The 12,170-nt window shown below is 45.5% G+C and overlaps 1 protein-coding gene across 2 annotated transcripts in view; it reads right to left on the minus strand.

The window, feature by feature from the left end:
* Positions 1 to 11,563, minus strand: part of ERCC3 (ERCC excision repair 3, TFIIH core complex helicase subunit) — a 49,799-nt gene extending 38,236 nt beyond the window's left edge. For both annotated transcript variants that reach the window (XM_030579797.1, XM_030579796.1), the window contains exons 1-3: positions 11,496 to 11,563; positions 10,193 to 10,398; positions 1,274 to 1,510 (exon numbers count right to left, since the gene is read on the minus strand). In XM_030579797.1, the coding sequence (XP_030435657.1) occupies positions 1,274 to 1,510; positions 10,193 to 10,398; positions 11,496 to 11,514 (462 nt within the window). In that variant the 5' untranslated portion in view covers positions 11,515 to 11,563. The remainder of the gene's footprint in view (positions 1 to 1,273; positions 1,511 to 10,192; positions 10,399 to 11,495) is intronic.
* Between the last annotated feature and the right edge of the window lie 607 nt (positions 11,564 to 12,170).

Raw genomic sequence — 12,170 nt, forward strand, 5'->3', positions numbered from 1 at the left:
GACAACAGTCCCATTGTCAGGTCTGGAATCTTTGGTAATATCTGTCCAAAAAGCAGCTTGTTCACAAATATTTAAGGCTATGCCATGATGTCTTTCACACGCTTCTACACTCTCACAATCCATAACCAGAGAGATCTGGAGGACCCAGACAGGTTATGCCTATTTGCTGATAACAAGAATGGTTACAGCAGGTGCCTGGCAATGCCCACAATAGTTTTTATTTGCATTATCATAGCACCGAGGAATACAATTCAAGGACAAGGACCCTGCTGCGCTAGATGTTATCCAAAAACAGAACAAGAAGACAGTCCTTGCTACTTGCTAAGGTTGAAAGGCATAATCCTCACTAAGGAGCATGTGCTTTTCTTGGCTTAAAAGAAATTACATTTTTATCATTTTCAGAGAACGGCCTCTCACCAACCAATGTATATTAACTTCCATTATTATGCAACAACTACTACAACATGTTTCATTAACGCAAAGCTATGATTGCTCAGTTAAAATTAGATTCTTATAGCAATGTTAACTCTGCCACACTGCACAGCTTGTATATTCTATGGAACACTTACTATCAAAAAGACTTAGTTCCTAATTCCTGATTAAAAAACCACTTTTATGGTTAAATGTGTAGACTACTATATTTCTGTTAATATAAAACACACACTCCAAAAAACATACAGGATGTACAACACAAGTGTGTTAATAGATCTGCTGGAACCTTGACTTTGGCATTTCTGACTTTGATTTTAATAGAGCAATCTCAACTATGCATTAACTTACTATAAAATGCAAAAAAAACAAAACAAAAAACCAACCTTAAGCAACTCAGACACTGTTCAATAGTGCAGGTTTGTACCTTTTGATAATGCGAAGTTTTAATGCATATAGCAAGGGTGATTCCAGATTTAGGGTCACATGCTGCAGCACTTACTGATGCCAATTAAATTATTTACATGAACAATGGTTACAAGATCAGACCTTTACATGAAATTTTCTGTTTGTGGGTCAAACCTATTTATAAGGTATTTTCAGTATTTAGGACATGCATACATGTTGCATGGAGAAATCAAATCAGAAAAATGCAATTTTTATGTCCAGTTCCAATCTGTCACAGCCTGAAAGCTATGTTTCTGACACTATCCTAAGGGTAAAGGAAGAAGATAGGATGAACAGCGTGCTTCCTTGAATTCTGAAACAGAGCAATAGAAGAGAACAGGAGTATTAGAGACATGAAAAGACAACGGAGAATGACTCTCCACTGAAATGGTCTTACCTTGATAAACTGAATTATTCCATCTGGGACACCAGTCTTGCTCAGCTTTTGCAAATATTCAGTGATGTCACTTGTTTGTAAACCAACACTGACAGCAGCATAAAGCGAGTAAGCAGTGAGTTTGTATTCGTGTATATGGGTTGGCCTGCACACAGGTTCAGCAATAGCAACCAGAAAATCCTGAGCATATTTGTAAACAGGAGAAAAGGCTTCCAGGAAAACATGGCCATCAGGAGCCTATAAGACAACAAAGGAAAAATATGTTAAAGAAATAATGAGGTTGTGAGACACAGGTAGAAAGACCTCTCTACTACTAGGATTAAGGACAACTATGCAAAGAGACCATTGTTATTTAACTGACAGTACATCATGGGACATCAAAAAAGTGCTGCTGTCTCCTTGTGAGAGCCACATATGGAAGAAAACTAATCTTACATTCAAGATGCAAACAAAAAAAAAAGTCAGCAAAAAACTCGAGGCCACCTTGAGCTTCATCTAATCAGTTTCACTATTACCAATTTCCCCATCACAGACCACCAAGTGAGAGAAAAAAGCTGTTTACAAATAGAAACGTGGCTGTAACGGTGAATAAATCTGATAATTTAAGAAGTCAGATCTTTTAAAATTAAATACAGGTTCATTGTTAAAACAACAAACCTATTTAAAATTATATTTAAAACTGGCAATTTATGTTAAGGCCTAAACCTATCATAAACTGTTAAAATCATTTAACAAAACACAACAAACATGTTTGCTGCCAACTTTTAAAGAAAATCCAGCCACTGAACTTGGTGTAAGTCATTGGCTAAGCATCTGGTACCACAGTTTGCTGAAGTGTTAAACCAGTTTTAGACAGCAGTAGCAGACTGAATATTTTCTTCATTTCAGTTTATTCAACGAGTTCAGTTCAATGACTAGTTCTTTCAAAATTAAGAAACCAATGGGAGCTGAAAAAGCAAGAGCGCTTGTTATCCCTTTCCAGTCTATGAATAAAACCTGGGCTGAGGTCTACTAGTTCTAAAGGCTTGAAGGACATACTGACCAGAAACAATCCGTTCAATTTGCTAACTACAAATCATAGTTCCTTTGCTAATAAATCAGTTTTTAAAATAAAATCTGTTTTGAGAAACTTTTTTCCTATGTATCCAGCACATTTAAAGTAGTTTAATTTAATAAAACAACATAAAATGTTGTTTTGGTCTTTTTTAATTGAATTTGAATTTCCATCCAAATAGAGCTTGACACAAACCACAAGTAAAAAGTTAATTGTCTACTAAATAAGAAATGCATCATTCACCATTTCTTAACATAATACAAAAATTAAAACTGAGAATGTTAACACATGCAAGTTAAGCTGTATAACTGCTTAAATAAATGTGTATAGATACAGTGTATCCTGGATAGCAACAAGAAGCACCAAGTGCAGTGGAAAGGCTATATTAGTTGCAAATCAATACCGTTACCAACCAATAAAAATAAACTTTTCTTTAGGAAAATAACTAAAACGTACAAATGCAAAAAACACTATTAAAATCGATGATTTAAATCAAGGTTTCCTGCTTGCTGATTTAAATTGTGTCGACTTACATCAATTCACCCTAGGCTGTAAAACCACAAAAATTCAGGGGGGACAGGGGACTCAGAGATAGGTATAGTACCAGAAGCTACTTTCAACTGATTTTCTGCGAATGACCAGATATTAATTTGTCAGTGTGTTCTTAATGCATTCAAGTGTAAACATGACTAGAACTGATGAGGTTTTTTCAGTCTGATATTAATTTTCTGATAAGATCACACACTAACTCTTTGGGAGGAGTCTCTATGCTAATCAAAGTTCTGAACCATAACAGCAATACAGACGGACTCATGGGATAAGAAAGATGGTCCTCTCACGGATCTGTAACCAGTTGAAAGATAGGAAACCAAGGGTAGGACTAAATCATCAGTTTTCACAGTGTAGAGAAGTAAACAGCAAGTGGTCCCCAAAGAATCTGTATTGGGACCAGTGCCATTCAACATATTCAATGATCTAGAAAAAGGGGTCAACAGCAAGGAGGCAATGTTTGAAGATGATACAAAATTATACAATATAGTTAAATCCAAAGCAGACTGCAAAGGGTTACAAAAGGATCTCACTAAACTAGATGACTGGGTGACAAAATGGCAGATGAAATTCAGTGTTGATAAATGCAAAGTGAGACACAATAAAAAACATAATCCCAACTATACATGCAAAATGACTGGGCCAAAAATTAGCTGTTACTACCCAAGAGATTTTGGATAGTTCTCTGAAAACATCTGCTCAACATTCAGCGGCAGTCAAAGAAGCTAATAGAACATTAGGAACCATAAGGAAAGGGACAGATGATAAAATATCATAATACCACTATATAAATCTAGGGTGCGCTCACACCTTGAATTCTAGGTGCAGTTCTGGTCGCCCCATGTCACAAAAGATATATTAGGATGGGAAAAGACCAAAAAAAATGATTAGAGGTATGGAACACCTTGTGTATGAGGAGAGATTTAAAAAGACAGGGATCGTTCAGCGTAGAAAAGAGATGACTGATGGGGCACAGAAAACAGATCTACAAAATCATGAATGGTGTGGATAAAGGAAATAAGGATGTGTTATTTACACCTTCACATTATACAAGAACCAGGTGTCACATAATGAAATTAATAGGCAGCAGGTTTAAAACAAATGCAAGAAAGTACTTCTTCACACAACACACAGTCAACCTGTGCCATAAAACACTGTGAAACCCAAAAATCATAACTGGATTCAACAGAGAATTAAATAAGTTAATGGAGGACAGGTCCATCAATGGCTATTAGCGAAGATGGTCATGGAGGCAACTCCATGCTCTGGATGTCCTGAAACCCCTGACTGCCAGGAGCTTGGACTGCATGACAGGGGATGGCTTACTTGATAAATTGCCCTGTTCTGTTCATTCCCTCTGAAGCATCTGGCACCGGCCACTGATGGAAGACAGGATACTGGGCTAAATGGACCATTTGTCTGAGCCATTATGGCCATTAATACATTCTTATTGAGGAAAACAAACTTGATGTTTCAGGGCATAAACAGATGGCTTGCAAGAGTTGGTTGGAAGGTTGTCCCACCATATACCCTTGCACAACTAACCGAAATTGGTCATATTTCTTTGTGTTCCCCTTTACACAGAAGAAACAAGCTGCTGCCAGAGGCAGGGTATGACTATACTATGCTAATTCTGCTTTATTCCAATATAGGGAATCAAATTACTGTGTCACTTAAAAAAAAATCACATTTTATTTGCTTCTATTATCTTAACTTGATTTGTTTCTTCTCTCATTTACACTGAAAAGCACAGACTCTTCCAGAATGCTGCCATGCTTCACCCATACCTTCTGTTAGGCCTGGTCTACACTACGCGTTTATACCAAATTTAGCAGCATTAAACCGATTTAACCCTGCACCCGTCTCAAAATCGATTTCTGTACTCCTCCCCAACGAGGGGAGTAGTGCTGAAAATAGGTATAGCCATGTTGGATTAGGGTTAGCGTGGCCGCAAATAGACGGTATTGGCCTCTGGGCGGTATCCCACCGTGCACCATTGTGACCGCTATGGAAAGCCATCTGAACTCGAATGCACTGGCCAGGTAGACAGGAAAAGCCCCGCAAACTTTTGAATTTCATTTCCTGTTTGGCCAGCATGGAGAGCTCACCAGCACAGGTGACCACGCAGAGCTCATCAGCACAGGTAACAATGCAGTCTCCTGAGAATCGAAAAAGAGCTCCAGCATGGACTGCACAGGAGGTACTGGATCTGATAGCTGTATAGGGAGAGGATTCCGTGCTAACAGAACTCCGTTCCAAAAGAAGAAATGAAAAAACATTTGAAAAAATTTCCAAGGACATGATGCAGAGAGGCCACACCAGGGACTCAGTGCAGTGCCATGTGAACGTTAAGGAGCTCAGACAAGCCTACCAGAAAACCAAAGAAGCAAACGGAAGGTCCGGGGCAGAGCCAAAAACATGCCGCTTCTACGCTGAACTGCATGCAATTCTAGGGGGGTCCGCCACCACTACCCCACCCCTGTCCATGGATTCCGAGGTGGGGGTGGTAATCTCAGCCATGCCTGAGGATTCTGTGGACAGGGAAGATGAGGAGGAGGAGGAGGAAAAGGATGACGAGCTTGCAGAGAGCACACAGCACTCCGTTCTCCTCAACAGCCAGGAGCTTTTTCTCACCCTGACGGAATTACCCTCCCAGCCCTCCCAAGCCACTATCCCAGACAATGAAGCCATGGAAGGGACCTCTGGTGAATGTACCTTTGTAAATATAAAACATGGTTTAAAAGCAAGTGTTTTTTAATGATTAATTTGCCCTGAGGACTTGGGATGCATTCGCTGCCAGTAAAGTTAACAGACTTTTCCAGTAACATGTCTGGGGACGGAGCGGAAATCCTCCAGGGACATCTCCATGAAGCTCTCCTGGAGGTATTCCAAAAGCCTTTGCAGAAGGTTTCTGGGCAGGGCAGCCTTATTCCGTCCTCCATGGTAGGACACTTGACCACGCCATGCATGTAGCAAGTAATCTGATATCATTGCATGACAAAGCGTAGCTGCTTATGGTCCCGGTGTTTGCTGGCTTTCAAACAACATCCATTCTTTATCTCACTGTGTTATTCTCAGGAGAATGATATCGTTCATGGTAACCTGGTTGAAATTCAGGAATTTAATTAAGGGGACAGAGATGGTTGGGCTGTTTGTCTGTGGCTTAAAAGAAATCTTTCCCTGCATTTAGCCAAGCAGGGGGAGGAGGGGGGTGACTGGCGCTGAGCTTTTTTGCGTTTGGCTAGCTGGGATCTTCCCTGCTACCAGCCACGCGGTGGGGGGGAGGGTGGCTAGCAGCGATCTTCCATGATACCAGCCACACAGTGGAGGGAGGGGTAAAGCGATCATCCCAGAGAATTGGATGGGGGCGGTTCTGGTGCTGCACGCTAACAGGAAAGAAGCAGCACTCAATGGGCTTTGCTTGCTATTTGGGAAAGGTGGGCGCTGGATATATGAAGGCTGCAAAAGCCGAAAAACAATGGCTTACCATGGCTGCATGCAAGCCGAATTCTGATGCCCAGACCTGCGTCTGTGATCTCTAACACCAAAGCCGCAGGCACTCAATATTAAGATGCAAAATGCGACCTTGTAGTGAGATCACATGTGCTGTGTAAGGTGAATAGTGTTGTACACCATGAAAGAGTATAACCATTGTTCTGTAAAATGTATCTTTTAAAATACTTCTCTCTTTTTTCCCCTCCCTCCTGCAGCTGCAAATTTTTCAAGTCTCCCTCCTCTGTCCCAAAGGCTCTCTCAGATAAGGCGGTGGAAAAAAAGACACGAGACGAAATGTTCTTGGAAATCATAGAAGTGACCCACAATGAAAGAGTTCATCTGAATGAGTGGAAGGACGTAGTATAAAAGTACAGGAAAGATGCCAGTGAATGTGAGGAGAGGACGGACCAATGTGAGGAGAGGAGGGATGCTTGAGATGAGAGGTGGCAGCAGGAAGATCAGAGGAGGCATGATGCAACGCTGCGGCTGCTGCGTGATCAAACCAACATGCTCTAGCGTCTGGTGGAGCTTCAGGAACAGCATCAGGATCACAGAGTGCCACTCCCCCCTCACCATGTTCCTTAGCCTCCTCACCCACCAGACAAATAAGAACGTGTGGGGGGAGGCTCCCATGCACTCGCACATCCCACCTCAGTGGACAGTCCAATCAAAAGGCTGTCATTATTTTGAAATTTTTGTAGTGGCCTTTTCCTTCCCTCCTATCCTCCTCCAAAACCGCACCCAGGCTACCTTGTCAGTTCTCTCCCTCTTTTTATAATTAATTAATAAAGAATACATGATTTTTAAACGAGAGTGACTTTATTTCCTTAGGAAGCAAGCGGTAATTGAAGGCGGAGGGTGGGTGGCTTACAGGGAATGAGTCAATCAAGTGGGGCCGGGGGTTCATCAAGGAGAAACAAACAACAGTCACACCGCTCCCTGGCCCATGATGAAACTGGTTTTTAAAGCTTCTCTGATGCACACCACTTCCTGGTGTGCTCTTCTAATCACCCTGGTGTGTGGCTGCACGTAATCAGCGGCCAGGTGATTTGCCTCAGCCTCCCACCGCGCCATAAAGGTCTCCCCCTTACTCTCACAGAGATTGTGGAGCAAGCAGCAATAACAATGGGGACATTGGTTTGGCTGAGGTCTGAGTGAGCGAGTAACGTTCTCCAGCGAGCCTTTAAACGGCCAAATGCACATTCTACCACCATTCTGCACTTGCTCAGCCTGTAGTTGAACAGCTCCTGACCACTGTCCAGGCTGCCTGTGTATGGCTTCGTGAGCCATGGCATCAAGGGATAGGCTGGGTCCCCCAGGATAACTACAGGCATTTCAACATCCCCAACTGTTATTTTCTGATCTGGAAAGTAATTCCCTTGCTGCAGCCATTTAAACAGAGTAACGTTCCTGAAGACATGAGCATCATGAACCCTTCCTGGCCATCCCACGTGGATGTTGGTGAAATGTTCCTTGTGATCCACCAGTGCTTGCAGCACCATGGAAAAGTATCCCTTCTGGTTTATGTACTGAGTGCCCTGGTGCTCCAGTGCCAAGATAGAGATGTGTGTTCCATCTATTGCCCCACCACCATAGGGAATAACATTGCAGCAAAGCCATCCACTATGATCTGCACATTTCCCAGAGTCACAACCTTTTGTAGCAGCAGCTTAATGATTGCTTTGGCTACTTGCATCACAGCAGCCCCCACAGTAGATTCGCCCACTCCAAATTGATTCCCAACTGACAGGTAGCTGTCTGGCATTGCAAGCTTCCAGAGGGCTATCACCACTCACTTCTCCACTGTGAGAGCTGCTCTCATCTTGGTATTCTGGCATTTCAGGGCAGGGGAAAGCAAGTCACAAAGTTCCATGGAAATGCCCTTACACATGTGAAAGTTTTGCAGGCACTGGGAATCGTCCCACACCTGCAACGCTATGCAGTCTCACCAGTCTGTGCTTGTTTCCTGGGCCCAAAAATCGGCATTCAATGGCTAGAACCTGCCCCATTACCAGCATGATCTCCAAAGCGCAGGGTCCTGCGTTTTGAGAGAATTCTGTGTCTATGTCCTCATCACTCTCGTTGCAGCGCTGCCGTAGCCGCCTCCTCCTCCTCGACTGGTTTTGCAGGTCCTGGTTCAGCACTGATTGCACAAGAATGGGAGAAGTGTTTACAACATCCCTGATTGCTGTCTTGAGCTGTGCAGGGTCCATGCTTGCTGTGCTATGGTGTCTGCACAGTTCACCGAGGGAAAAAGGCACGAAACAGTTGTCTGCTACTTGCACGGAGGGAGGGGTGAGGCTGTACCCAGAACCACCCACGACAATGTTTTTTGCCCCATCAGGCACTGGGATCTCAACCCAGAATTCCAATGGGTGGTGGAGACCGTGGGAACTATGGGATAGCTACCCACAGTGCAACGCTCCGGAAATCGACACTAGCCTCGGTACATGGACGCACACCGTCGAATTAATGTGCTTAGTGTGGCCACGTGCACTCGACTTCATACTGTGGCAAATTGCCGGTACTGTTATACTGGGTCTCGCGCTCTCTCTTCTTTGGTGAAGGTTTCAGGGTGCCATTGCTTGTCTCTGAACCGGTATTTTAATTACCCCACTAGTGTCCTTGAGGAAGGGAGTGGAGAGGGAGGGGCCTGGGCCCGCCCTCTTCTCCAGGTCCCAACCCAGGGGCCCTGAGGTTTATGGTGAACCACTTGAACAAGCGGTTCCTTCCCCTGGACTACTTCCCTCTCCTGCCCTTCAGCTTGGGAAGGGGCTTCTTGCCTTCCTTTTACACAGCCAGGTGCCCCTTACCTAGGGTTTCTTTTGGATTTCTCAGCCCACCGCAGCACTCCTCCAAACTTTCCTTTTGCCTCTCTTCAAAACTGTTCTCTTCTCCAACTCCTTCAAACTGCTCCAACCAAACCTTCCTGCTCCAACTCCCCCCACTGTCTGACTGAAGCAGGGGTTTTTAATCACATGACTGACTGCAGGTGCTCTAATTGGCTTCAGGTGCTCTAGTTAATCTACAGCAAACCTTCTTCCCCTTGCAGGGAATAATGCTCCATGCTAACACTCTCCTGCTGCCCTCTGGCCATGCTGTATCACAATACAATCTGTTTAATCGGAGTAATTCTGTAGTGTAGACTTACCCACAAAGTGACATTATCAACTCCTTAATTCTACCTACTTCAGAAGTTTTCTATAGGATTCACTCTACAGATCCCTGAAATGACATCCCCCTACACACACACTGTCTCATGCCATTCTAAACTAGGACTGTATCAAACTTTAAAGTTTGCTCAGAAGGTTTTATACAGGCAAACTCACACCAAGGTTTCTATCTACCCGCAGACACACAATATGTTCCCCCCCACCCCACCATGTTTCTCTACTAGACTGCAGTAAGCAAAGCATATTTTGTAATGGCTACGAATCCTCCTGTATTCCCAGCATTTCTCTGGGGAAAAAATATTGAAGGGGCCTTCCAGTTTCAACTTCTTACCTCAAACCTCATTTGTACCATATTACAGAGAAAGGCATTTGTCTAGAAAACATGAATCTCTCCTCTAGATCTCCAGTGCATCTTGTCCTATGTCTGTTAGCAATCTAGGGCAGAAACTGTCTCACTGCCTATGTTTTCCACAGCATCAGTCCGTATTGCTGGGTCTTAAGCAAAATTTTCTTCCTCACAGTGTCCCTTTCTAAGCCTATCTAATTCAAACTCACACCTAAGCCACTGCACAGTACAACATTTCATTATCCTTTGTTATTTGCCACAAACAAATCAAGTCTTTTACAAAGCTGTTTGATGGAACTTACCACCCAGAGTGGACGTGAGGAATGATCAACCTTTAAAAGCATCTGGAGTCTGTAGTCTTTTGCTCCATACTCATCCACTTTGATCCCAGACTCTTCCACTTGCTTGCCTGCTGCAGATGGAACAGCTTCCTGAGACTCTCTACCAGGAGTTTCGTCTTCATCATCATCGTCATCATCGTAATGACGTTTCTTAGATTTTTTCTTATCTGAAAACAGAGTCACAAAAATTAAAATATAAATTTATCTACACCTTGATCAGTTAAGGTCCATCAAGAAGAAATATACAGACAGCACAAGGCACTGTCCAGATCTGTAGCCAAGCGAAGCAGACATTAAAAAAAAACAACACCTATGTTAAGAGATACTTGCTGGGAGGTTATTGATACGATAGGCATCATGGAAACCTGGTGGAATGAGGATAATCACGGAGACACAGTAGTACAAAATATATGGAAAGACACGTTGGGCTGGTGAGGGAGTGGCACTACATGGGAAAGAAAGCATAGAATCAAGTAAAATAAAAATCTTAAAAGCAGCAAAGAATCCTGTGGCACCTTATAGACTAACAGATGTTTTGGAGCATGAGCTTTCGTGGGTGAATGTCATGCATCTGAGGAAGTGGGTATTCACCCACGAAAGCTCATGCTCCAAAACATCTGTTAGTCTATAAGGTGCCACAGGATTCTTTGCTGCTTTTACAGATCCAGACTAACACGGCTACCCTCTGATACATAAAAATCTTAAATGAACCAAACTGTACCACAGAATGTCTGTGGATAGAAATCCCATGCTTGAATAACAGGACTATAGCAGCAGGTACATACCACCTGACCAGGATGGTGACTGAAAAGTTCAGGGAGATCAGAGCTTACAAAGGCAGAAAATGCAGAAAGAATCTGAAGAGCAACTAGCAGGAGACACAAAAACTAACACCCAAAATCCTTCTTCAGCACACCCACAGCAGGAAGCCTGCCAACAGTCAGTGGGGTCACCGCAAAACCGAGGTGCTGCTGGAGCACTCAAGGAAGACAGGGGAGCGGGGCCGCGGGGGGACGGGACTGGCGGGAGCTCACAGGGAGTGGGGCCGCCGGGGGGGGGGAATGGGGGCGGGGGGGACTGACGGGCCCTCACGGGGAGCGGGGCCGCGGGGGAGGGGGAACTGGCGGGAGCTCACAGGGAGTGGGGCCGCCGGGGGGGGGGAATGGGGGCGGGGAGGACTGACGGGCCCTCACGGGGAGTGGGGCCGAGGGGGAGGGGGGGACTGGCGGGAGCTCACGGGGAGCGGGGCTGCCGGGGGTCTCACCTCGCTCCCGCCGGCCCATCGTCAAGGTCCCGTCACCGCCCGGCCGCCGTCATCCCCGCGAGTCCCGCCCATCCGGCGCCCGCTCCCAACGTCACTTCCGGGAAGAGGAGCACCAATACCCCGTCACCTAGCAACCCTCACCCCATATAGCCCCTTCCCCTTATCCCATCACCCACATCCTGACCCTTCAAAGAGCTGCGCAACAGCTGCCTCCTATCGTCCCAGTCCTCATGTTCTCCCCCCAGTGATCTCCGGGCGGCCCCTGTACAGCCCCCAGCACCCCCCACACCCCAGGCACCCCCGTGTAAACCCCAGCAGCCCTCGGCACCCCCCCCGCTCCCCGGGCACCCCCCGTGCAAACCCCAGCAGCCCTCGGCACTCCCCACTCCCCGGGCACCGCCCTGTGTAAACCCCAGCAGCCCCGACTCTCCGGGCGGCCCCTGTACAAACCCCAGCAGCCCTCGGCACCCCCCCCCCACTCCCCAGGCACCCCCCCGTGCAAACCCCAGCAGCCCTCAGCACCCACCCCCCCACTCCACAGGCACCCCCTGTGCAAACCCCAGCAGCCATCAGCAGCCCCCCACTCCTCGGGCACCCCTGGTGAAAACCCCAGCAGCCCTCAGCACCCCCCACTCCCCAGGCACCCCCCGTGCAAACCCCAGCAGCCCTCAGCAG

Source organism: Gopherus evgoodei, chromosome 11 (assembly GCF_007399415.2).
Source record: "Gopherus evgoodei ecotype Sinaloan lineage chromosome 11, rGopEvg1_v1.p, whole genome shotgun sequence".
Taxonomy (NCBI): domain Eukaryota; kingdom Metazoa; phylum Chordata; order Testudines; family Testudinidae; genus Gopherus; species Gopherus evgoodei.